This window comes from Sarcophilus harrisii, chromosome 6 (genome assembly GCF_902635505.1).
Source record: "Sarcophilus harrisii chromosome 6, mSarHar1.11, whole genome shotgun sequence".
Taxonomy (NCBI): domain Eukaryota; kingdom Metazoa; phylum Chordata; class Mammalia; order Dasyuromorphia; family Dasyuridae; genus Sarcophilus; species Sarcophilus harrisii.
In genome coordinates, this window is record NC_045431.1 from 805833 (window position 1) to 830238 (window position 24406).

Here is a 24406-nt window from a genome sequence, read left to right on the forward strand (position 1 = left end):
TAATAACACACTTTTGGAAGTGATCTTGCATGCAGCGAATATCACATTTTGCAGCGTTAGGCTATGACCACCAGCCAGCACCTGAATCTGTACTGTCTTTAATGTCAATTACAGCCAGTTTTCTATTTGTCTTCACTAACGCAAGGTAAGTAGAGATGCATTAAAAGGACTGATTTTGTACAGTAGCTCTTCCAAATTGCTGCTGCTTTAGTCAAGTGAATAGAGACCTGGATGGAGCTGAAATTGTCAGTTATACCTAAAGCTCTGACGTGCTCATACAAGTGGAGAGGGATGCAATGTGCAGAATACTCCAGCATGGAAGCCATGTTTCTCCTACAGCCTGGAGAAACAGTGTTTGTTTTATCTAGTGCAATAAGTGCCCTTTCCGTTGAATGATATGTGGATGTTCCCTCAGGCTGTGTTGCTTTGTGGTACATTCGTGTTCATCAGCTTTCATTGAGTCTCATGCCAATTTGCTGGAATGATGACCTTTTACCGCTCTGAAAACGTCATTCTCATCTCTCGGACCATCTCTATATGTTTGCATATTTTCTAAAATGTTCATAGCGATGCTATCACATAGACTTTTCTCTAGCATCTTTCAATCAAACTCTGTCTTTTCATCTATTAGCCACCATATTAGTGGACACTGTCTTCATTTTTCCTGCTTCCATTCTGTAGCCTTCATTCCTGTCACAATTATGGTTTTCCATCCCATAATAGCTTTTATTTTACGTTGTCATGGAATGTGTCCCAATTTATTGTCGACTGTTAAATTTTAATGTGTCACTTGGCTACTTTGGACACAGATTAAATTATACACTTAATTTAATGAAACCTTCACTGAAAATAAAAATAGGGATAACACTTACTACATATAGAATTTCTAAGAACCTATTCTTTTAAAAGGTACCTCTTACGTTTGGAGACTCTTTACCAAGTTTAAAAAAACTACACCTAAATAACTGTGATTGTAAAACTTAACACAGGATCCTGCTTTTGATCTTTCTCTACTGTCTTCTAAAATCTTTAGAAACTAATCCAAATTCTTTTTGTTTGTTTGTATAAAATGTGTTCATTCGTTTATTGTGACGTTTTTTTCTCTATAGTTGATCGTTTCAGTGAGATGTCAAATAAGAATGGAAGAGTCAAAAATCTTTGTTTTTCATGGCACCAGGGATATTGCTTCTCCTCCCTCAATTAGATATTTAGATTAGTCCATTTTAGGCTTGTATAAAATAAAATGATGTTGTTTCCTATCAAGTTGTTGTAGGTTTTGAGCTCGACCTTTAAATGTATAACTTGTTCTGTATAAAATTGTTCATTTAGCAGATTTCTGAAGAGTTCTACTGATTCTTTTACTTGATTAAATTGGGGAGGACAAAAGCAATAATTCTAACATTAGCCTAGTATTCTCTTATTAATCGATATTGTTTTCAAGGCAGTTTTAAGAACTTGTCTTTGTTGATGCTGACCTCCACTTCATGTTCATCAGATCCAAATGGTGATATCAAATACAGTCACACAAAGTGCCAAGTATTTTCCCCGAGGAGATCAGATAGCATAATTTAACCTTCATACCTCATGCTTTAATCTGATCCTGCCTTTTGTTTGCTTGTTTTTGGTTTTTTTTACCTTCCACCACTTGTATGTAGGATTGAAAACCACTTCTTGGGGAATGAGTTCTGAATTTTGAAATTAACAAAAGGTGTTTGTGCCTTCCTTATTTTGTTAATGATAAGTTTATTTATGGCAGTGTGGTTGAAAATATTACTGTAAATATTTATTGAAATAGAATTTATTAGTAATTCCTGATGTTTTCATCATCCATCCATTCATCATCAACCATTTATTAAGCACCTACTATGTACTAAGCAATGAACCAGGCACTGGTTAAGGTACAAAGATAAATAAGACAGAGTCCCTGATTATAAGGAGCTTACATTAAAATCGTATTATCCAGCAAGTTTTAAATTGTTAATGAATAGTGTTTAATATTATGATTACTATTCCTTCCTAGTTAAGTGGGTGAAACTGGAGGCACTTGAAAGGTGAATAAATTTTGAAAAAAAAACATTTAATGGATTGGAGAGACATGAAAACACCATGGTTTTTGAAGGGCAAGGACACAGCAATGTGAATGTGTTTGCTTTTAGTAAGCTCTTCACTGAATATAATTCATGGCTTTTATTTTGAATGAATGTCAAAAAGGGGGAAAATGTAATCAAATAAAGTTGTTTTTAAACAAAATCTTTTTCTCAGGAGAGAGAACGAAGGTCCCCGGCATTTAATCTTCACATAACCACCTTCCCGGAAAACAACGGAAGTGCTCTTCAGCTGTTCTGTCACCAAGAAGGAATAAAGGTAGATGTGCCTTTGTTAGCTCCTGATGGCTTGATTACATTGAGATGGGTTCCAATTTTAAGCTCCATTGTGGAGAGGCAGGGAAAGTCAATTATCCTATAGGATATCTTATGGGAGAATACATAGTAGTTATTTTTTTTTTTAATGTTGCAGAAAGACTCAGTGGTATTAGATTCAAATCTCACCTGGCTCAGTTTCCCCAGTGTGATCACAATTAATTCATTTTCTCTCTCTGGCCTCAGTTTCTTCCTTTGTAACACTAGGGTATTAGGCTAGATGATCTCTAACTCTCAAATCTTCTGAGTTTGTTTTCTGGGAAAAGAAAGGTCCAGTTAGAGTATCAAATGTATCCAACCAGAAGAAGGTCCATTTCTCCAAGACTACATAATTTGGGGATATCATGATTCTAATGTCAATGTAATAGTTCTCCAAAAGATGAAGTTCAGCTCTACAAGGTCTGTTTTCTATGGAATCCAATTTGAGAGCCCTAGGTACACAGAGGAAGAAGGACATAGGGAGAGGAGCAGAGTCGGAAAACTTCAGATTCGTTCACAACTTTTGGTTTTAACAGCTATGTGAGCTTGCCTAGCTGGGTCACTTGACCTGCTTTGTCTACCTTGATTAAGCTATCTGTAAAATGATTTGAATAATATTGATACTTCCTACTTCACTGGGTTTTCTGTGAGGCAAATTGTTGGTAAATCATGTGATCACAAAATTGGATTTGTCAGTATTATTTTATCAAGAGTGGGTCACCTTTATTGAAAATGCTTTGAGTTACTTTAATAGGAGTTTGCCTATCGATAAATACCAAGGTGTTAAACAAGTGGATAATAGAATTATATTTCACAGGCAGCTAGCCGGCATAGTGGATGAGCTTAGGAGTTAGATTCAGAAACCCTGAGTTCAAATTTTGGCTAGATACTTACTGTATGACCCACGGTAAGCCATTTAATCTCCCCCTCTCAATTTTCTCATCTGAATAATAGTACCTCCCTCATAGAGTTATTATGAAGATCAAATGAGGTAACAAATATAAAGTACTTTGCTATCCTTAAAGTGCTATGTAATGCTAGCTATTATTATGGTTATTATCAGTATCAATTATTATCATTATTGTATGCTTCCTTTATAATGCAGATAACTACATGGCTCTAATTCATTTAGCTGACTTAGTAATACCTAAAGGTCATGTATAGTATGTTCAGTTTCTCAGAAAGAGATTATATAATAGGTCTATGATCCTATAATGGTTCCATGAAGTTCATTAAAAGTTATTGATATCATTTTTCTCTGTAGGTGCTTTTGTTTCACTTTTATAACCCAACTATTTGAGGAATAGAAAGAGCAGCAAATTTGGACTTGGAGAACCTGTCTCTACTACTTCCCACCTGGGTTTGCTTCGGCAAGTCTTAGGCTCTCAGGGTTTCAGCTGTCTTATTTGTGTAAAGGGAGGGATAAGGATTAGATGGTGGCTAAGTCCTTTCCAGTTCTAAATCCTATGACTCTCTTATTTGACACTAATTCGGTGTGGGTAGGCCAGTGGCATACTATCCCTATTATTCCTGGTAGCCCACTTTTACAGAGGGCACTTTTTCAGTGACCATGGATTTTTTTTTGTCCTTATAGTATATTTAGTAAACATCTTGTCTCCAGCCACTATGTGATGCTATTTTTTTTTCTAAGAATAAGATTGACTATTCATTCTGAGTCTCTTAAATAGATGGAATTTCATTTTTTTTAAAAAAAGGGGGAGAGAGATACATCTGGGTTTTTCCATTTGTCTTAGAAATAATTTTGTAATTTAGTATATTTCCTTCTCTATATTCACTAGAGAGGTAGCATGGTGCAGTGAATAGAGAGCTAGCCTCAGAATCTGGACAACCCGGGTTTAAATTCTCCCATTGACATGCAATTGCTGTTTTACTCTGAGCAAAGCCTTAACTTTTTCAGTGTCCCCAAGCAATTCTTTAAGTCTCTAAATTGCAGAACAGCCATAGCGTTGCTTTGGTAGAGATATTTTCCTCATATGGAAAGCAGTGTTGTCTATACTGATATTATCACAGATCGGATAGGAAAAATGAAATCACTGGGAAACATTGATTGTTCCTAGAGTATGATTAATCCTACATTTGGTAGAAGTACCAGGGTACAATGTTGCGTCCAAGAACTTTCTGTGTTTGGCGTCAGTTCTTGTCTCTCTCCCTTTATATCTAAGTGCTCTTCAAAAAAATTCCTTCAGCTCAATTTATTTTTACTTGTGAAATGAGATAGGTTTGTACTAGATGGATGGAAAATTCTCTTTCATTTCTTAATATATGACCCCGTGAGCTTCTCATCATGTACCTTAATCCATCTCCAACTGGGATATTCAAGATATGACATGTGTAAAAACTTAACTAACTTTTTTGCCATTGGGGTTTCTACTGAAAAAGTGGAACATTGCTTTTTTTTTCCATTGGGGGTTCTGCTGACAAAGTGGAACACTATAGTTCATATATATCATAAAACTCACAAAATATGTATGTTGGAAATCTTTTCTAGGATGTGAATATTTCTGATCTTATGAAGAAATTAGATATCCTTGGAGATAATGGGGTAACTATGAATGATCCATTTTTGGTTTTGTGTACTTGTTTTAAATGGGGCATCAGCTGTGGTTTATTTTCCTATTAGAATTAGTTTAATTGATACAATGTAAGACTTTTGTATGGCCATTTTTCTGGATAGAATGCCATGTCATTTATTCTTAAAGACATAAAAGGTAGGATTTGCCCTTTCATTTTTAAAAGAAATAGGAAAACTAAAGTCAAAAAAAGAACACGCAGGCATAGAGTAGAACTTGTGTTTCACTATCTGTCCCAATAAATATATTATATCTTTTACTGACTCATAAGGTGTTTACTGTTTTGCACTTTTAAATATATCAATGTATTTTTGCCTTAAGAGAGGCTTTGTTAAGGATGTCTTGATAAGCACAAAGTAAAGTGTTATAAACTTTGGGACAATAATAGTTCAGCAATTTGGTCCAAATTAGTTTTTGATTTTAAAAATATATATTTAAAGAAAGGTGCTTCAGGAGGCGGTCTGATGAGAGCCTTTTGTGCTTGTCTGACAATAACTATGTGTGTATGGATCTGGAATCCAGCGTAAAATGTGATTGCCCATTTTTGTGTTTTAGAATTTGAGAAATGAAGAGCAGGTTGCAATAATCCAAGCTGGAACTGTCCTTTCTCTGTGTGAAAAGGTAGAATTCAATGAAATTTTTGTCCATCTATCCATCAACTTGTCACAGTACCATACAAGAAACTGTACATTGAGTTTGTGTTTGTTTATTTGTTTTGGAAGCATGTATTTTTGCTGTTAGTCTATCTCTATGGGTGTGTGCATGTGCTCATTTTCTTTTTTGACTTTGGCGATATTCAGCTTCTAATCATATTGTTTCAGGTCCTGGGAATAATGTCACAGGAGTGTTTAGAGTGATCTGAAAAGTGTTAGTACTTTGCACATAGTCGTTGCTAAATAAATAGTTGCTGAATTGAATTGCAATGTAATTATTTTTCAAAAAGGTATCATCTATAAGTTTTTTTTTTATGAAAATCTATATATTCCCATTCCATCTAATTTGCCATAATGTGGACATAGTGTTCTAGGTTCAGGATCTCACTGATGTGGTGACTCCTGCCGGGGATGCTCATCACAGCCCATCACAACCTGTCTATCCTCTAGATCACATTTCCATGTCTTCCTGTAAACCTTATTTTAGTAAGAAAAATCAAAGACTTGATTATGTCACATATGGAGAGATACATATGGTTACAAAACATGTTCTGTAAATGTTCAATTATAGATCTTTATTACTTCTCTCTTGAAAAATGGCTTGTCATATTGCTTACAATTAGGTTGAAAGACAGTGTGATATAATACTAGAATTGTCTCTCTCAGTGGATTGCTATGAGGAAAGTACTTTGTAAACTGTAATTTTATGAGAAACGGGAATTCTTGTAACCCATTTGTCAATGTGAATAACTTTTACTGAGTGGGATAGCAGGTGTCCACTCTGAGGGAAGGCTTATTTCCTTCCTCTTCCATATTTCTAACACAGAACCTAGTGCATAATAAGGGCTTAATACATGACTCTAGATTGACTGTCATCCTATGTGCAAAGCAATGAATGATTCCTGAAAAAAATGATTTAAAAAATATTCCTTTACTGCCCCTGGAAAATATTCCAGAAAATACTATCAGCAAATCCATCATTTAAACCAGCTTCATCTTGTTTTAGTGAGGGCTTTTTACCTGACATCACCACGAAATGAGGGATAGCATTCATTCAGTTTTAATGGAGTTTTGTTGAAAAGCAAAATAGTGTGAGATATGAGCAGTGAGTTCACTAAAGCCTTCCTCTGCTGCCTCTTTGGATTGTAGAAGGGATCTTAAACTCCTGCAGTCTATGTCAGTGAAGTGTCATTTTTGGCAGACCTTCCCAAGCTGGAAAGAAAATACATAAAAGATGAGTCATGTAATCTATCTGCTTCTCTCTGGACTAGCATAGATAAGTATAAGGAGGTTCCTCCCCAGGAATTGGAGCACGAGGAAAAGATAGTAAGGTATTTTGAAAAAAAAAATGATTTGGAGACAGAGAACCCGAGTTCAAATTCTAACTCTGCCACTTACTGGCTATATGAATTTCAACATCCCATTTCTCTCTGGCTCTCAAATTTTCTTCTGAAAAAGAGGAGGTTGGACAAGATGATGACATGGTTCTCTTCAAATCTACTTCCTATGATGGTTTATTTGGAGACAATTTTATTGTTGTAGTGAATTCATGTGGGAAAGTAGAGAAAGCCCACAATCAAGGAAGTATCAGATTTTCTAAGGCAGTGGTTTATAATTTTGTGTGTGTGTGTCATGGACTCCTTTGGCAGTTGGATGAAACCTATGGACCCCTTTGCATAATGAGTTTTTTAATGTAAAGAACCAAAATAAATTGTATTAAAATGAAATCAATTGCACTAAAATAATTATCATCAAAATATAAAATAAATTCAAAGATTAAGAACTCTTATGTGAAACATTTGAAATTGAAATAGCTAAAGGCTAACTCCCCTTTATCTAATATTTAATAAGTTCTTGACTTACTACCTTTCCAAAGAACATATATGTCTTGTAATAAACATGTATGGATTTACTTTTGCTAAAGTATTGGTTTTAAAATATTGAGGCAACAGGGACTCCTTGTAACTATCCAGTGGCCTGATTCTGTTACTCTCTGTAACTACAAATGAAGCAACCAAAATATAGTAATAACAATAAAAATTTATGATTATATGGCTTTAAGGTTTAAAAAGAACTTTCCTCACATGAGCCCTCTAAAACAGGCAGTGAAAATGTGATTGCCTTATTTTAACCCTACAGAAAGACAGCTTTTAACTTGGCGAGGGCAAATGGAGAGGAAGTGGGTAGACTTCAGGATCACAGTGATAATGATGACAGTCGGCATTTACATAGTATTTTACATTTTACAAAGACCTTTATGATCAAATGTGGGTTTCCTGACTTTGAATCTAGACCTTTGCTTATAACATCAATCTGTGTGCAGTCCTCCTGATTTCAGCATTAACCTTTCATTTACCAACTGAATGCCATTGGACAAGTCACTTTACTGCTTAGCTCTTTAGCTTCCTTGCCTACACAATGGAAACATTATCTTTTCCCTAGCTATTTACCTGTTATGATGAGAATGTAATTTACAGGAATTGCTTTGCAAACATTAAAATGCTATTTAAAATATCAAATATTACTGTCATATTCACTCCCTGACTGTATTGATTTTAGTCACTTCCTAGCCAAACAGAGGGTATTTGAGTATTTTCAATTTAAGTGAATAAGATCATCTTTTGCTTTTTTTTTTTTTAAATATCCAGAGAGTAATTGCAAATAGAAAAGTTATATTGGAGTTTATTAAATTAGAATGGCAGAATGAATTTTTTTTTTTACTTTCTTCTATTGGTTTCGAACACAAAATGCAACTTAAAGCCCACTCAGCTCCTATTGTGAATAAAAAAAAATGACTTACATAGGATTATTTTTAAGCACTCTATCAAATATAAAGAGACCAAATGGAAAAGTAGCCAGTCACTTTCACTAAACATACTGCATCTCAAAATAGGATCTTTTTCTCATCATCCAGTTAACAGTTCCTGACCCAAAGCTTTCTTTAAAGCCTCATTACTGCATGGAATTGTGACTGAATTCTTGAAGGAAACATGTTTAGAGCATGAGCTCTTTCTACTTCTACCACGCTGGCACTCTGATATCTAAGAATTGCCTGCTTCTCAGATATAATAAAATGTCGGCTTGACATTTAAAATCCTTCCTGACTTGAGCCCACCTCCTTTCATCATTAAAAAACCCGGTACTCAGGCCTCTGTGTGCCAGCCACACTGATCTACCTGCGGTTCCCTTAAATCAGCATGTTATTGCCCAACCTGGAATACTTGCCTTCCTTCCTCACCTTTGCCCATTAATAGAAGCTCCGAGCTGCAGTGGAGAGAGTATCCAACAATCAGGAAAACGAATTCAAATGCAGACTCAGATACTTAACAGGTTTGTGATACTGGGACAGTCATTTCACCTCTTTCTGCCTCAGTTTCCTTGTCTACAAACTGAAGATAATAGCATCTTCCTCCAAATATTATGAAGATAAAATGGGATATTTATAATGTGCCTTGCAAAACTTTAAGCATTATAAATCACCATCACCATCATCATCGTCATTCATCATCATCCTCATTTTTTTCATTTTCTTCAAGCCCATTCAAGGACCATACACTCTATCTTATGCAAAGCCTTACCTGATCCCCATTGCTATGTATGTATTCTCCTTTCTGAAATTATATTTATTTGTCTGTTTGCATGTTATATTCTCCATTAGGGTATAAGTTCCTTCAGTACAGGGATTGTTTGCCATTTCTGCCTTTAAACTTTCAGCAACTAGCACAGTGCTCTTATTAGATACTTCATATTAGCTTGACTGAAGAAACAGAAAAAAGTAGGTACATATTTTTGCCTTCTCTCTATCATCTGTTATCATTAAACAGTCCTTTCATCTTTTTGGTGCCATTTTAGCAATGTGAACCAATTTTAGCTCATTTGGGACTCAAGACATTATTCTGATGGGATCCCACTATTTTTCTATATTTTTATTCATTTTTATTTCCTTTTCTTCCATCTCTAACATATCCGAGTTGGTCCTTGTCCAGCCACGTTAATTTGCTTCAGCCATCTACTCTATTTCTTCTTATTAGAATAATTTGTCTATATTATTAGATTTTCATTTGTGATATCAATCCATCCCTCTCAAATCTGTCAGTGTTGATCATACAGTTTTATATGTTTGCATCCTTTCCATCCTTCCTTAGCTCTTTGAAATCTAAGCTAACAAATTCGAAGATGACTTTTTTCAAAGGTTCCCATCATTTTTATCTCCAATTTCTATTCCTCCCTATTGATCAGAGTCATGCCCAGAATAGCTGTCACCCTCATTCCTGGCCATTTATAAATCATGGCACTACATTTTAGCCAACTTCCTCATCCACTTCTCACTCAAAACTTAAACTTTTAAACGTAAACCTCTGTTGGTTGTGCATTTGTGCCATATCTTACTTAGAAGCTGGCACCCATCTCAATTCCTGTTCATTTCTACACCTTATTGCCATGCACGTTCTTTTCCTTCCCCTCCAGTTTTCTATCCCCTCTTTGTATATTGAGTTTCTCTCATGACTTCCCTCCATGCAATGCAAGCATCTTGAGGTAAAGAGCTATTTTGCCTGGTTTTATCTATATTACCAGCAGTTAGCATGATGCTCAGAACACAATAAATATTGAACATATGCTTTTCATTCACTTATCTATTCATTTATTCACTACTTTCTTCACTTCTAAAAATATGAAATCATCAGTATGACAAATTAATTCACACTCTTCTGGGAGCCAAATTATGTTTAAATATAAATCAGTCACCTTTACATATCACTTTTTTGTATTGTTGAATGGCAGAGCTTAGAATGCCATCAGAAAGCATCTAGGACAACTTATGCCTGAAAAAAAATTCCTCTATAACAGTTCCTGACAAGTTATCATCCATTTTTCATTTTAAGATAGCTAGTGATGGGAATCCGCCATAATGTGAGGTAACCTATCCTACTTTTGGGCATCTCAAAATGTATAATGGAAGCTATAAGAGACTTCAGAAGTGCTCGAGTATGCCACAATCTGGCAGTGTCCTGGATACAGCTTTAAAGAACCAGTTGTTAAATTTATACCTTTAAAACTGGAAAGTTCTACACATCAGAGCTTGATTTACTATTTTGTTGATTTCTAGACTTAGGAAAGTGGTGGAGTCAATGTTTATCACATACATTCAGCTTGCAAGTGTGTAATTCACTTTGAGAGAGGTTTTTAAACATTCACCAGTATCCCCCACCTATTCTTGAATAGAAAGCCCCTCCACAATTTTCCTTACAAGTGGTTATCCTTACATTGTCCCCAAATTTACCTATGTCTGCAACATGTATATATACATTGTTCCTAATTCTACATTATGGGGTTGAAAATAACAAGTTTATACATACAGCCATTTAAATATTTGGAAAGAGCTGTCATGTTTCCTGTAAATCTTCTATCTTTCAGGTAAAATAGCCTCGGTTTGTTCAATTATTCTACATATGACAAGGTATTCAGTCTCCATTCTCTGCACATACTCCAGTTTGAAATATCTTCTCTAAAACGTGGTACCAGAAGTAAGCAAAGCTTTGTACACATGAAGAGCGACACTGTGCCATAATCACCTCTGACTGACGTCACTTTTCTCAATCATGCAATAATCCAAGATGAGTCCAAGTGACTTGTGATGGAAAATGCCATCTACTTCTGGAGAAAGGCCTATGGAGACTGAATGTAGATTGAAGCACACTGTTTTCATTTTCTTTTTGTTGCTGTTTGTCCTTTCTCTTGGCTTTCCCCTTTTGTTCTGATTCTTCTTTCATAACGTGATTAATGTGGAAACATGTTTGACTTGATTGGATTTGTATAAGAATTGTTTGCTGTCTTGGGATGGAGGGAAGGAAGCAGAAAAATTTGAAATCCAAAATCTTATAAAGTGAATTTTGAAACCTATTTTTACATATAATTGGAAACAAAATACTATTTATAGACAAAAGGTGGCACCTTGTATGATTTTGTTTTTAAAGATCCTAAATATAATCTGAACCATATTCATAGTAAACAGAAGTACTCTTCTCTTCACCATGCTCAGTGGGTGTTTCTCAAGGTTTAGTTCTGTGCCCTCTCCTTTTCTCCCTGTGTACTATTGCAAAGCTTGTGGTTTCAAAACTCCATTATGCTTTTAAATTATTGAGCCCCCAAAGAACCTTTATTTCTATGGGTTATATATATCAATATTTATCATATTAACTATTTAAACATGATGATGATTAAGAAAATAGTTTTGACTTTTCAGACCCCATGGAAAAAGGTCTTGGAGACTATTTCATTTATTGAACTCATCAGTTCTTTGTGAATTCCATTTTTATATCTGTGCTGATGATTTTCACATTGACCTTATCTAGCCCTAACCTGTCTCCTGACCTCCACTTTCTTATTTTAAATGGCCTGTTGGACAACTAAAACTAGATTTCTCATCTGCATCTCAAACTCAACATGTTCATAATTTTTCCCTGCTCATCTTTCCCTCTTCATAACTTCTCTAATACCTTTGAGAGTATCACCATCCTTTATTCCTCACACTAAGTCCCCATTGCCAATCTGTTGCCGAGTCCCATTACTTTTACCTTTATAAATGATTTCCTATCATTTCTTAATATATCCACCTTAGCTTATTTTGCTACTACATCATAGTGTTGCCCCATATTGAGTTTGCAATCCAGCAAGAGTATGTTGCTATTTCTTTATGTGCATACAGCAATTTGCTGAATTGGAAAGCATTCTGCTATTAACTTATGTGACCTTGGACATGTCATATGATATTAATTGGCCCCATTAAAAAATAAAAGTTCTGATTTCTAAAATGATTTTAAATTACTTTCTAGCACTAATGTTCTATGTCAGTTATCATTTTATATTCCATATGTTAAGATTCCATCCTACTGTAGTGTCCTAAAACTACAAATGCTTATGTGAGAAAGAATAATCTGATCAATAAGCTAATATTTATTGAATGTAATGTTGTAATTTTTAGGTTTAAACAATTGTGGTATTTAAAATTAGGTTCCCATGTATAAGTGATGATATGATTGGATTCCTTCAAACTCACTTGATGTCCATGAAGGTTTTTCTTCTGTTGGATCTTCTTCAGATAAATTATTTTAATATAAATTTGGCTAAAATTATTTTCATTGTTTCCTCTTTTCATCTTGCTATGTCCATTTTATTTTTTCTTGGTGCTTTCTAGTGGTTGAAGCAAATTGAGGGAACAGAGGCAGCACTAACACAGAAGATGATAGATCTGGAGAATGAAAAGGTAAAGGACCTAAAATTCTGGAGGTAATTTTTGAAAGAGATAATTCATTCCTAAGAAGGTCTTTTACTATGTTCTAAAGCTTGGTTATTTCATTAGTAATGGTCCTGATTTGTGCTTTTACTGAAGTATACAATTATTAATGTTTTGAACAATTCTGAATAACGTGAATAACAACATTAGTTCAATTATCTCTAGTACTTTATATTTTAAAAACCAATGCTGTGAAGCAGGTAGTGACCAAATTATTATCCCGATTCTATAAAAGAAAAATCTGAGCCTGAGAGAGAAAAGGTGATTTACCCAACATAAAAAATTTAGCAAAGGGAAAGCTAAGGACAATCTCAGGTTTTCTGAATTCAATGCACTTCCGAATAAGGAGCTGTCCAGCAGATGTTAAAGTATATTTTTTTTTTACTGTGAAGAAAGTTTAATTCCTTGATATCTAAAAACTGTAACCCAATGTGTACTGACAACTAAGGTGATCTTTGTCAAGATCCTACCTGAACTGTTAGCTTATGTGATGTTGGACAGATTATTTTCCCTACTTAGGTTTTATTTTCCTGGTCTATAAAATAAGGGCATTAAATGATCTCTAAGGATATTTCCAGTTCTGTGATTTAGTGACATTTTTTGTTAATGTATTGACCATTCAATATGAATAAAGAATCTTTGATTTTAATTTTATTCTTTAATTTTCCATTCCCTAAAGTGAGTCTTTACAAGAAAAGATTATTTTATATTAACATTAATTTTGAAAACTGATCCCTTTTTTACATGGAAATTTCAGGGAATGATTCCCATCCTTTGTGTAAAAAATATATGAAAAGAGCCTTTGATGAGGGCTCAAAGTAGGCTTAAGCTTATAGAAAATTATCCCTACCTCCACACATTGGAAGAAGCAGTTTGATCTTTCATAGCAACACAGATTTAGAGCTGGAATGAACCTGAGAGATAATCTGGTAACATGAGGAAACAGGCTTGGAGAATGTAAGGGATTTCATCAAGTTCAATGAGACACTTAATGTTTCCACTGAGACCGATCAATAAGCAAGTTCTCTCTATGTAATCTTTCATCAAAATTCCCAGGCAGGCTCTATCCTTTCTTTCATTTCCCTGTTGCCCCCCACTCCCATCATCTCACCCCCATAAAATCCTTAGTTTTGTTTTGTTTTTTTTTTTACAAATGCAACTCACCTCACAGAGTTTCCTTCTCTCTGCCTCTTTCCCAAAGTTATTAGTATAAGTTTTGGATCTGATTACTTATTAATAGATTATATAGCCATAGCCTTTAAAAATGTATACTCTTTGAGGGCCAGGATCGTTCTGCTATACATATCTCTAGCATTAGCATAGTCCATTGTATATGACAGATACTTAAATTATTATTGATTAGATAATTCCCATATATGTAAAAATCAGATAATAATACTTGCATCAGTTACCTCACTCAGATGGTATGAGGACTATATAAACTTTGAAGTGTTATTGAAATATAAGCTAATAATCATTTTCTTCATCCTCATTATGAAGGTTGTGTCATAAGTTTTACAAATGTATAAATTTCATCCGGTGGAATCTTCTACTGCCTTTCCCCTTCTCAAATGATTTTTCCCACTTTCTGGGGCTTAAATATTTAACTCCTGCTGATGAGACCTTCCAAACTTAGCCCCACTGATCTTTCCATGGTGAATTCATACTTCATTGGAAGGCCTGTTTTCAAAGCTTCTCTAGTTTTGTTGAAACTTCTAGAGCTTTTGATCTGCTTTCTGGAGGACATAGTCCATCTTTGCATCTAGATGACACTCTGGAGGAATAATTTACTAGAGAGTTTTTAGTATTAACTTCCCTCATTACATCAAAAGCTTCTTAGAGGCAATGGATGTTATTACACTTCTTTAATAAATTTGTGCTGATCACAATGTACATAGCACGTGCTTAATAAATACTTATTAATTGATTTTCATCTCCAGGAAGCATCTTGACCTTAACATGAGAACTCCTCCTCCAAAATACTGTGCGTTTAAGAAGTATTATCTGTTTTCATTCCTAAATTTCTCTTCATTCTTATATTTCTCAGGACCTCTTCAGTAAGCAGAAGGGTTACCTTGAAGAAGAACTGGATTATAGGAAACAAGCCTTGGATCAAGCTTATATGGTAACGTAAAAAAAAAAAATATATCCTTAGTAGTTCTTCTTTACCTGGTACACAATGTTATTGTTGTATCTTAGCTTAGGGTTTGATTTTGAAGATAAATATCCCATGCTACAATCTATATGGAGAAGCATCAATATAATTCCTAGATGAAGGTTAAACAATGAGAACTTTTTTTTCTTTCACTTTTGTTCCAAATATGAGTTTTGAAGTATTCAAAGTAAATTTTCCTTTTAAAAAGTTCATGTATGAATTGGCAATATTCTGGCAGAAATTATGGTATTTGATAAGAAGAAAATTCAGTTGAACAAAGCAGGAAAATATATTTACATATTTTAAATCTTCTACCTATTATTTTTAATTTTTTAAATTTTAATAAATAAATTTAGAGTAAATTTATTTTATTTTAATAAAATTATTTTAAATGAATACAGACTTTTTAATACTAATTTTGATACTAGTAAAGAAGTAAAACTCAATTATTTTAACAAAACAGCAATCTTTAAGAATAATCTCAATCAGGATTGTGAAAACAAACTAGATATAGGGTTGTGCTCAGCAAAAGTTGCATAATTTCTGTGATAGTTTTCTCAATTCCCATCTTACTCTTTACTTTCATAAAATTGTCCAGCTTTTAAGGTTATGAAACAGGAGGTAGAGAAAAAGGTGGCATTAAAGTAAATCTCGGAGGATGGAATGAGCTTTCCAGAGCTCAACAGGAATGCTAGAATGTACTTCTCCACATCTCAAACTTTATATGACTACAAGGGAGCAGTTAAAGTGCTTGTTATTATCTGAATCCTTAGCATGTAAAAACTCCTTGACTTTCTTGGACCCCTTTAGACCTCTATTAAGAGAGCTGGAAGGAGGGGTCCGAGAAGTGACCTCAAAATTGAATAATTCCGACTCTGACACATGCTGAAAGTATGACTCTGGGCAAGTTATTTAGTGTATTAGTCAATTCTCCAAGAGTATAAGAGAAGATGGCAGGTTGTATAGGCACAGAGAGCTCCACTCCAGGTATCTTCGATCAGTGAAATCCTGACTAGCTCCTGTACTTCCTATGTGGTTTATAAAATGTGGCCCAGGAAATCGCGGTATGAAAGCCAATTCCAGATATCTGTGGGAGACTTATTTTGTTTAGCTGCCCTAAGTTTCTGAAACAACTAGTGCTGAGGATGGTCATGATTTCATATTAAATAGGCAATAGAATTTGATCTTAGAATGGAGTGTTTAAAAATATAATCTAAGGCCCTATTCAGCATAGGGAAACTCAAGCTGTTGCACTGAGTGATTGAATTCTGTAGTTCAATGTGTGGTCTGGAGAATAAATAAAAAGGATCCTGGCTAGAGCCTCATAGAATAGTAACCTTCTTAAATGATTTATCTGTGCCATAGGAGAGAAAACTGAGAAGGCAGCAGGGTATGAGAGCAGGGTACTCCAAAGAACACGGAATTTTAGAGTCAGTGATTTGGACTCAAATCCTGGTTTTAGATTTCTTAGCTGTGTGACCTTGGAATAATCACTTCTCTCAATCTTAGTCAGTTGTAAAATGTGGGTGCTGACTGAAGACGATCTTAAGAACATTTACAGCTTTAAATCCTAGGAAATGATCCAGCAAAAGGAGGCAAACTTAGTAACTTTCCTTTCATAATGATCTAAATGTGAGCCTCCGTGGGTAGTTGTCCAAGCATGTTGGTTTAAATCTCACCTACGTGTATGTGTAAATAAGACACATTGTGCATTTCTAGATATGGATGGCATTTTCCTAGAGGTGATTTCTAAGTCTATTGGTTGCTAAGGATTTTGTCCAAACCATGTTGCTAAGTAAGACCTAATTTGAAGGCTACTCATTCCAAGAATCACTTTTTTCTCTCAGTCTTTAAAAAGAAACTTCTTCGTGAAAGGTTCACTTACAATCTGAGCTAGTTTTTCAGTCTCAAGAGAGGATGGTGGAACAGAGGAAACAGAGCAATGGGATTCTGCTTTTTTATTTTTAAAGTTGCTATAGGATGTCAGTCTTTTGAGGTCTATTTCTTGAGTGTTTAGAAGTCGACCAGCAGCCTTGCTTTAAGAGCTTGTGTTGTCCCTGGGAGTCTCCAGGGTGGGGGGGCTCCTCTCCTTCCATGTAGTTTCCTAGGCTCAGTCCCTTGGCCTTTGAGCAAAGGGTTAGGCTCCGCTTCACCCAGCAATCATCTGTTGCTTAAAGCCTGAGCCCCAGGTCCAGGGCTGCTCCCGGCCCAAGTGCATTTGTGTAGGAGTCTCCTTTGCATCCCCTGCCCCCATCCCCACCTGCAGCTGCTTGCTTCCCGCTTGACCACCCATACACCTTTGCAAAGTCTCCCAGACTCCCAGTGCTCTGCTTGCCCTGCTTGCCCCAAGGCCTGCTGGGTGGCTCGGTCCCTTGTTTCCTGTGTGCAACTGTCTGTGTGATTTGGGTTGCTCAGAAAATCCAGGAGCTGGAAGCCACGCTGTACACTGCTCTGCAGCAGGAGCCCAGCGGCCGGGCCAGCGAGGCGCTGAGCGAGGCCCAGCGGGAGGACCTGCGGGCAGCCGTGGACAAGGTGCGGAGGCAGATCCTGAGGCAGAGCCGGGAGTTTGACAGCCAGATTCTGCACGAGCGGATGGAGCAGCTGCAGCAGGCACAGCAGGTAATAGGCAAGGGTCCTCCCTGGGGACCCTTCCTGCCCTGGCGGGTGAGCTCACCATGTTCATCGCTCTCACGTAACCCCCTTCACGGCCTGCTCACTCAGCCGCCTCCCCATTGACGCTTCACCATGGATTTGATTGGAATACAGGTGTACGTCACTTTGTGGAATAGAGTCCTCTTGACAACTAATCCTTTATTTCTAGAAATCGAGTCACATTTCCCTAGGAGCTTCCACAACAAAAAGGAAGATCTGTTCCCACAGGGTGGGGGAAGGTACATCTGGATGAGACAAAACTTGGCTGGAGCCAAGTTTTCCTTAACTCTTCTATTTCAAAGAAAATTGAAATCTGAAAATCTGTTAAAACACTCACAATATTTAAAAACTGCAACCCCTCTATGACCTGAAGTCTGTTTGTGGGACTTTGCCCTGTATCCAAAATGTGGATTGAAAACTCCATTAAAACTTTAAAGTTTTCATTTCCTTGGCAAAAAGCTAGTATTTATTTTTTTATTTTATTTGAGAATATGAGCAAGGCTAATTATAGACATTTACTATGACCTTTGTTCAAGCAATCTCACATGAAAAGGGTTTACTGCCAATCTCTTCTATATTTATATTTCTTTAAAAATATTTTGAGCCCAACTGGCCTGTGAACCACAAGCTGAAATTTTGAAGCTACCAAAAATTTTAAAAGAATCATTTATATAAACAGATTTTTATAGCAGACCAGTAGAAATAGGATAAGATATAGAGGAAGGGGTTCTGGGTTCAAATCTTGCTTTGGATATCTCCCTGAGTTATAATTTTCTCATTTGAAAGATAAAAGAAGATAATATCTAGATCATCCAGAAGCACTTATCAAGTGCCTACCTATGTGCTGGGCCATGTGCCTGAGGAGATAAAGAGGAAATAAAGAAAAGCAAACATAGTCCAGAGAAAATTTGCAAATAACTGGGATACACAGTGTCAAGATACACAACATCCCAAAAGTCTCAGTATGTCTTAAAGCTTTCATAGATTTTTAAAAAAGCATTAAGGCTTTTGGTACCTTGGTTGTCTACAGAAAATAATGGAAGGCAGTCTTAGAGAGGAAGGCATTAGGACATGTATTCCCTGTCTCATAGGACTTGTTTTTAGAAGAACACTTTGCAGACCTTCAAAGGTCATAGAAATGAGAATGATCAGTACTCTTATTCCCTTAAGTGGGGTTACACCTGTAGTCATGAAATCAAATTATCTGTGCTTGCTTAGGTCAAAAACTGGGTGGAGGTCGGAATGGTTTAAAGAGAGTCAGGAATGAAGAATCTCCTTTGGATTGGTCACATGAGAGGCTGTTCATCAGAGCCCCAACTGTTAATTATTGGAGTTGACATGGATGCAATTCCTCTCTGGCTACAGGTCGGACTCCCCGGCCTCTTCTGTCATTTTGTGTGATGTTGGGTGATCAATCTTTAGAACATTGCTCATTTCTTGGCAGCAGCAGAAGTCATCAAATTCCCTTTGTGCCTGAAGGCCAAGAGCGTGGCTTGTAAGGAGATCATAAGGATTTTTGGAAAATAAAAGTGTATCCCTAAATCCAAGCCCAAGTAGCTTTTTTGTTGTTTTCCCTCTCAGAACCACAAACATGATTGCAGCTAGTTCTTTAGGCATTAGCCAAGGTCATTCGGAAACTACCTATGAGCTTTGAGCTCATGTGATGGCATTGGTTAATTCTATGGGCTCAAATCAGAATTAGAAATTGAGGGGATGCCCATCAATTGGGGAGTGATTTCATAAATTATGACGTGATTATGATGGAATACTATTGTTTTATAAGAAATGAGGAGGAGGAGGAGGATGATCTCAGAAAAACCCAGAACATCCTCCATGAGCTCACGCAAAATGAAATGTACTGTGTACCAAGTAATAGCAATGGTGGGCTGAATAATAGCGGTTAATAACTTTGCTATTCTCAGGATTACAATGATCCAAGACTATTCTGAAGGACTTATGGTGAAAATGCTATCCATACTCAAAGAACTGATTATGTCTGGATACAGATTGAAGCATACTTTTTTTTTAAACAATTTTTCTTGAGGGTTTTTTCTTTTTGGAGGGGGTATCAATGTTTTCTTTCACAAAATGACTTCTGTTAAAATGTTTTGCATAATTTCACATGTGTCTTCTCAATGAGGCTAGGAGACAGTAAGGGAAAGAATCTGAGACAATTTTAAAAACAAATATTAAAAAAAAAAGTTTGACATGCAACTGGGGAAAATAAGGAGATGAAAAGTTTGAGTAGTCCTTAGTTTCTATCCTTCTAGAGTAACAGGCCAGTCATAGCATAAGGCAATATAAATGCAAATGAAAATGTGAAAGTGGGGAGAGGTGCAAGAAATTGTTGGAATACAACAATGGAACATAAAAGAAATATGACCAACCTGATGTCAGGATTGTAATGGCTGTTAGTGATTCTCCTCTAAGCCAACTCCTCCCTCATTTTATAGGTAAAACAGCTAAAATAAATGAGTTTCCCTGTGGAATGTGAGTCCTAACTTGTTCAGCTTGTTACAAACTGGGAGAAGGGTGGGAGTTAGCGGAAGCTTCATGGACAAATTGACCTAGAGAGATCACATCCTATAAAGGAACTAGAATTCACTTTGGCAAAGGACCTTCATTTCTACTATTTTCTACTGTTTTTCCACGAATCATTTCAAAGAACCACTTCACCCTTGGATTTTAGCTCTTATAAATGTATATTCTAAGATGCTTTCATGTATGGATAAAGACTTGTATATGAAGGATGAGTCTTATTGCTTTTGATCAAAGGCAAGGTTTATAAGCAAAATATAAATCCATGATAATTATTGCAAGTTTGTAGGATTAGAATGAAATTCTATCACATTTTTGGAGTGAATTCATAAATAATAGATCACCCCAGTACCATATGGATTTAACTGGAAGGTCTGAAGTGACTGTAGCCATACAACCCAGGTCAAAATTGTTAGATGTTTATTTCATGTCCCTCTTTTGGAATTGCTTCTTCAGTGAATGATAATTAAATATTCCCTAGAGCACTTTCATTTTCTCAGAGCAGAAACAAAAATAAAGGGGAAGATTTTACTCCTCAGGGCTTTCTCCAAAATTAGTTTAATGAACCAAGAGCATCAAGTGGTTTCTCCTTTTGTTGCATGGCTTACTAACAGATCTCCACAAAAATTCTCTTGAAGTTGAAAATAAAATCATAAGGATAGCAAACAAATCCTGGGATTTTTCTGATTTAAGAAAATCTCCATTAAAGAAACCCATTTTATCTTGAGGTTAGCAACTTCTTTACAGTTTACAGACTTGGAATCTAAAGAGGTTACAAATGACTTTCCACTACTCTACAACTACTGTGTCAGATGCAGGACTTGAACCTGGTTTTCTCTGGTTTTGCAGTAAACTCTTTAAACACTATGCTGACTTCAGAAAAAGGGGATGTTGAAAAAAAATCTAATTTATAAGGAGAAGAGGCAGAGTGATGACCATTATGGCTTCCTAATGTTAGCAAAAGTATTTTACTCATTATTATATTCATATACCTCCATATTTAAAGACCTAGGTAGATTTGGGGACTCGCTAAGGGATTCATAGGCCAGATTTTGGGGAGTCTTTGAATTTGGACAGGGCTAAAATACATTTACATTTAAACTCTAATACCTGGCTTTGTCTATACAAGATACCATGTCTATACATGTTTTCTAAAAATATGAGTTGATTGAAGAGTTCCCTATGCATTCACATCAATTGTTCAGGTGTCTCCTCTTTTTGCGTCTTCAGAATTTCCTTCTTGACAGCTTCTTCCTGAACTGACTTATTCTATGACATTTTAGCCCATGGGAGTCTACTTATCTTTTATTTTTCTCTGAATCTTTTGAATTTTGCTTTTCCAAAATCTAGGGCTCATGTCACACTGGGTCTGGTTTTTCCTTTCTTATCTATCATACCGGGAAATAGTGTAAGCAGTTCTCTTCAAAGTTCCCATTGTCATTATCCCAGATACTAGTTCTTCTATGTTGCCAACGATTAGGTTAAAAATAGCAGTTCTCCTCTTGGTTTCTATAAGTTTTGAAAGATGAACGTTATATTTCCTCTTACTTCTTATACACTGGAAACTGTAAATGATTGCATTCAACAATGATGGGGTATCATTACATACTAATTTGGTAAAAGGAAGGAACATCTGGTGTAGCCCTCATTGTCTTGAATTTGAGAATTAGAATAAATCTTTATTTCTGGACAAAAAATAGTTCCCTGAAGAATGGTTTTAAAATAACAATGATCTAGAAGTGGACGAGCAATTGGTGTGATTTTAGGGTAGTAGCTGGAAGGATCTAATTGTATCTAAATGTATGAAGAGTTACATAATAGTGTCTTTATATATTTGCTATTAGGAGCTAATTGCACTTGTTCATTTTCCTTCCTTATGCCTTTAGAGGAACTGTAACCACATAAGAAAAATCAGATTAGACTATCTTGAATTAGAGTTCTTGTATTAAATTTCACTTGAAAAAAAAAGTACTGAGAAATAAATTATATATTGATTGAAAGATAATAAATTGTGAGTCAGTCTGGCATAATAGGGAAAGGCTGGGCTTGGAGCCAAGAAAATCTAAGTTAAAGTGCTGCCCCTGATAGAGACTGTTATGTGATCCTGGACAAGTCCTCTAACTTCTTGATAACCAAGGCAGCCTTAAACGATAAGTAGCAAAGAAGGTGCTGACCTGCATTGGAAGTGTCTTCTTCTGAGTTCTCTCTTTCAATGAAATCACTGGTCTAGTCCGGATGCCAATATTTCAGTGGCTTCAGTGAGCTTACCAAAAGAGATCTTCCTTCCAACTGTCCATGGTAGTTCTGGTCCATGTTTTCTATATAGTCCTCATTGAGGAGTCACATAATGGTCTTCTTGCTTCTCTGTGTTCGCAATAATTTTTGGATCTCAGCATTGCCTCTAGGCTGTCTGTTACTTCTCATTCTTTTTAAAGTTTTATTCGTTTTATTTTTCCCAATTACACATAAAAACAATTTTTAACATTCATTTTAGAAATTTTCAGTTCCAAATTTTGCCCCTCCCTCCTTCCCTCCTTGGGAAGGCAAGCAATTTAATATAGATTATACATATGTAGTACACATGACTACATATGGTTTCCATATTAATCATGTTGTAAAGGAAAGCAGACAAAAAATTATTTATAACATTGGAGAGGTCATGAAGGGCTTTGGAAGTTAACTAGAAAAAATTCTATTTTGTACTTAGAAGAAATGGGATATTTCTGGACTTGACTGAGTAGGAGAGAGGAATGTTCAGATATGCTCTTAAGGAAAACCACTCTGACAGAACTTGGAGGACAGGCTGGAGCAGGGAGCAATTTGAGGGAAGAACAATTGTAAGGCTGCTGCAATAATCCAGGCAAGAGACTGTGAAGATCTGAACAAAGATGTTGGCTGGGTGAGTGTGAGGTGAGATGTGAGAGAAATAGCAAGATTTGTAACTTGATGGGATATACAGGATGGTGAGTCAAGAACAATGTCAAGATTATGAATCTGGGAGACTGCAAGGATAGGAGTTGCTTTGATGGGAAATAAGGAGGGTAAGGAAGAGGGTAAGGTTTGGGGAAAATATTAGTTCTGATTTTTTATCCAGTTTCAAATGTCTCCAGAATATCTAAGTTAAATGTTCAAAGGCACTTTGTAAGACTAATGCTCAATGGAAAGTTCAGACTGAATAATGTAGATCCAAGAGTTAAAGGCTATAGTAATAATAATTGAACTCATGGATGATGATGATGATGATGACGAGAATGATGACGTCAATGATGAGTGAGTAAATAGAGTATTAATCCTGGGCAAGAAAACAATCACATTTAGAGGGCATGAGATGGATAAGGAATCAGAAAAAGAGGTGGAAAAGGAACTATTAGGTAGGAAGAGTATACAATGAATTAGAACCACTTTCCTGAATTTAGTAAATAATTTCCACCAGAGATGTAAATTAGAAACTTTGTAAGCTCCACAACATGTCTCCAGTCAGATGCATGAAATTCTCCTGTAATTAACTTTTGGAGACATTCAGGTTTTCTGGAATATGGCAATGTAAAACTCCTTATGAGACAGATCCCAGAACTTACCATAAGGCTAATGATAATAATAATAAATAAGCAAAACAATAACAAATAGCTAGCTTTTACATAGCACTTAAGGTTTGAAAAGAATTTTAGAAACATTTTATTTGATATAATAACTCTTTGAGATAGCTACTGTTATTATCTCTACTTTGCACACAAGTATATGAGGCACACAGTTTTAAGTGACCTGGCTAGAGTCACACAAGTACCAAATATTTGAGGCAGGATTTGAACTCAGGTTTTTATAACTCCAAATCCACTGCTCTATTCACTGAGAAAACTAGCTTCTGGAGAGTGTAGGAGTGGAGGCCATAAAGGGGCAAGAGGGACTGCAGAAGAGGAGAATATCTTAGAGGAAAGAAGTATAAGCAAGCTATTATTTTAAATAATTATTCTTATTAATTAGATCCAAAGTTTAGCACCCTCTGATAATACTTCAGTTTCCCCACCTAAGATTCTGCTTATCTTTTAGCCTCTGCAATTCATATATCTATTACTTCCCTTTGCTGAATTCTAGCAGGGTCTAAAGCATCAATAATTCAAGAAATC

At 35.8% G+C, this 24406-nt stretch overlaps 1 protein-coding gene across 5 annotated transcripts in view; it reads left to right on the forward strand.

Moving 5' to 3' along the window:
• The window catches only part of JAKMIP1 (janus kinase and microtubule interacting protein 1), a 209735-nt gene that overhangs the window by 164162 nt on the left and 21167 nt on the right, over positions 1 to 24406 (forward strand). For 3 of the 5 annotated variants that reach the window (XM_023506113.2, XM_031942708.1, XM_031942709.1), the window contains 6 exons: positions 2263 to 2364; positions 4909 to 4962; positions 5546 to 5611; positions 12839 to 12907; positions 14985 to 15062; positions 17508 to 17711. In XM_023506113.2, the coding sequence (XP_023361881.2) occupies positions 2263 to 2364; positions 4909 to 4962; positions 5546 to 5611; positions 12839 to 12907; positions 14985 to 15062; positions 17508 to 17711 (573 nt within the window). The remainder of the gene's footprint in view (positions 1 to 2262; positions 2365 to 4908; positions 4963 to 5545; positions 5612 to 12838; positions 12908 to 14984; positions 15063 to 17507; positions 17712 to 24406) is intronic. The other 2 variants (XM_031942711.1, XM_031942710.1) reach the window with 2 other exon arrangements.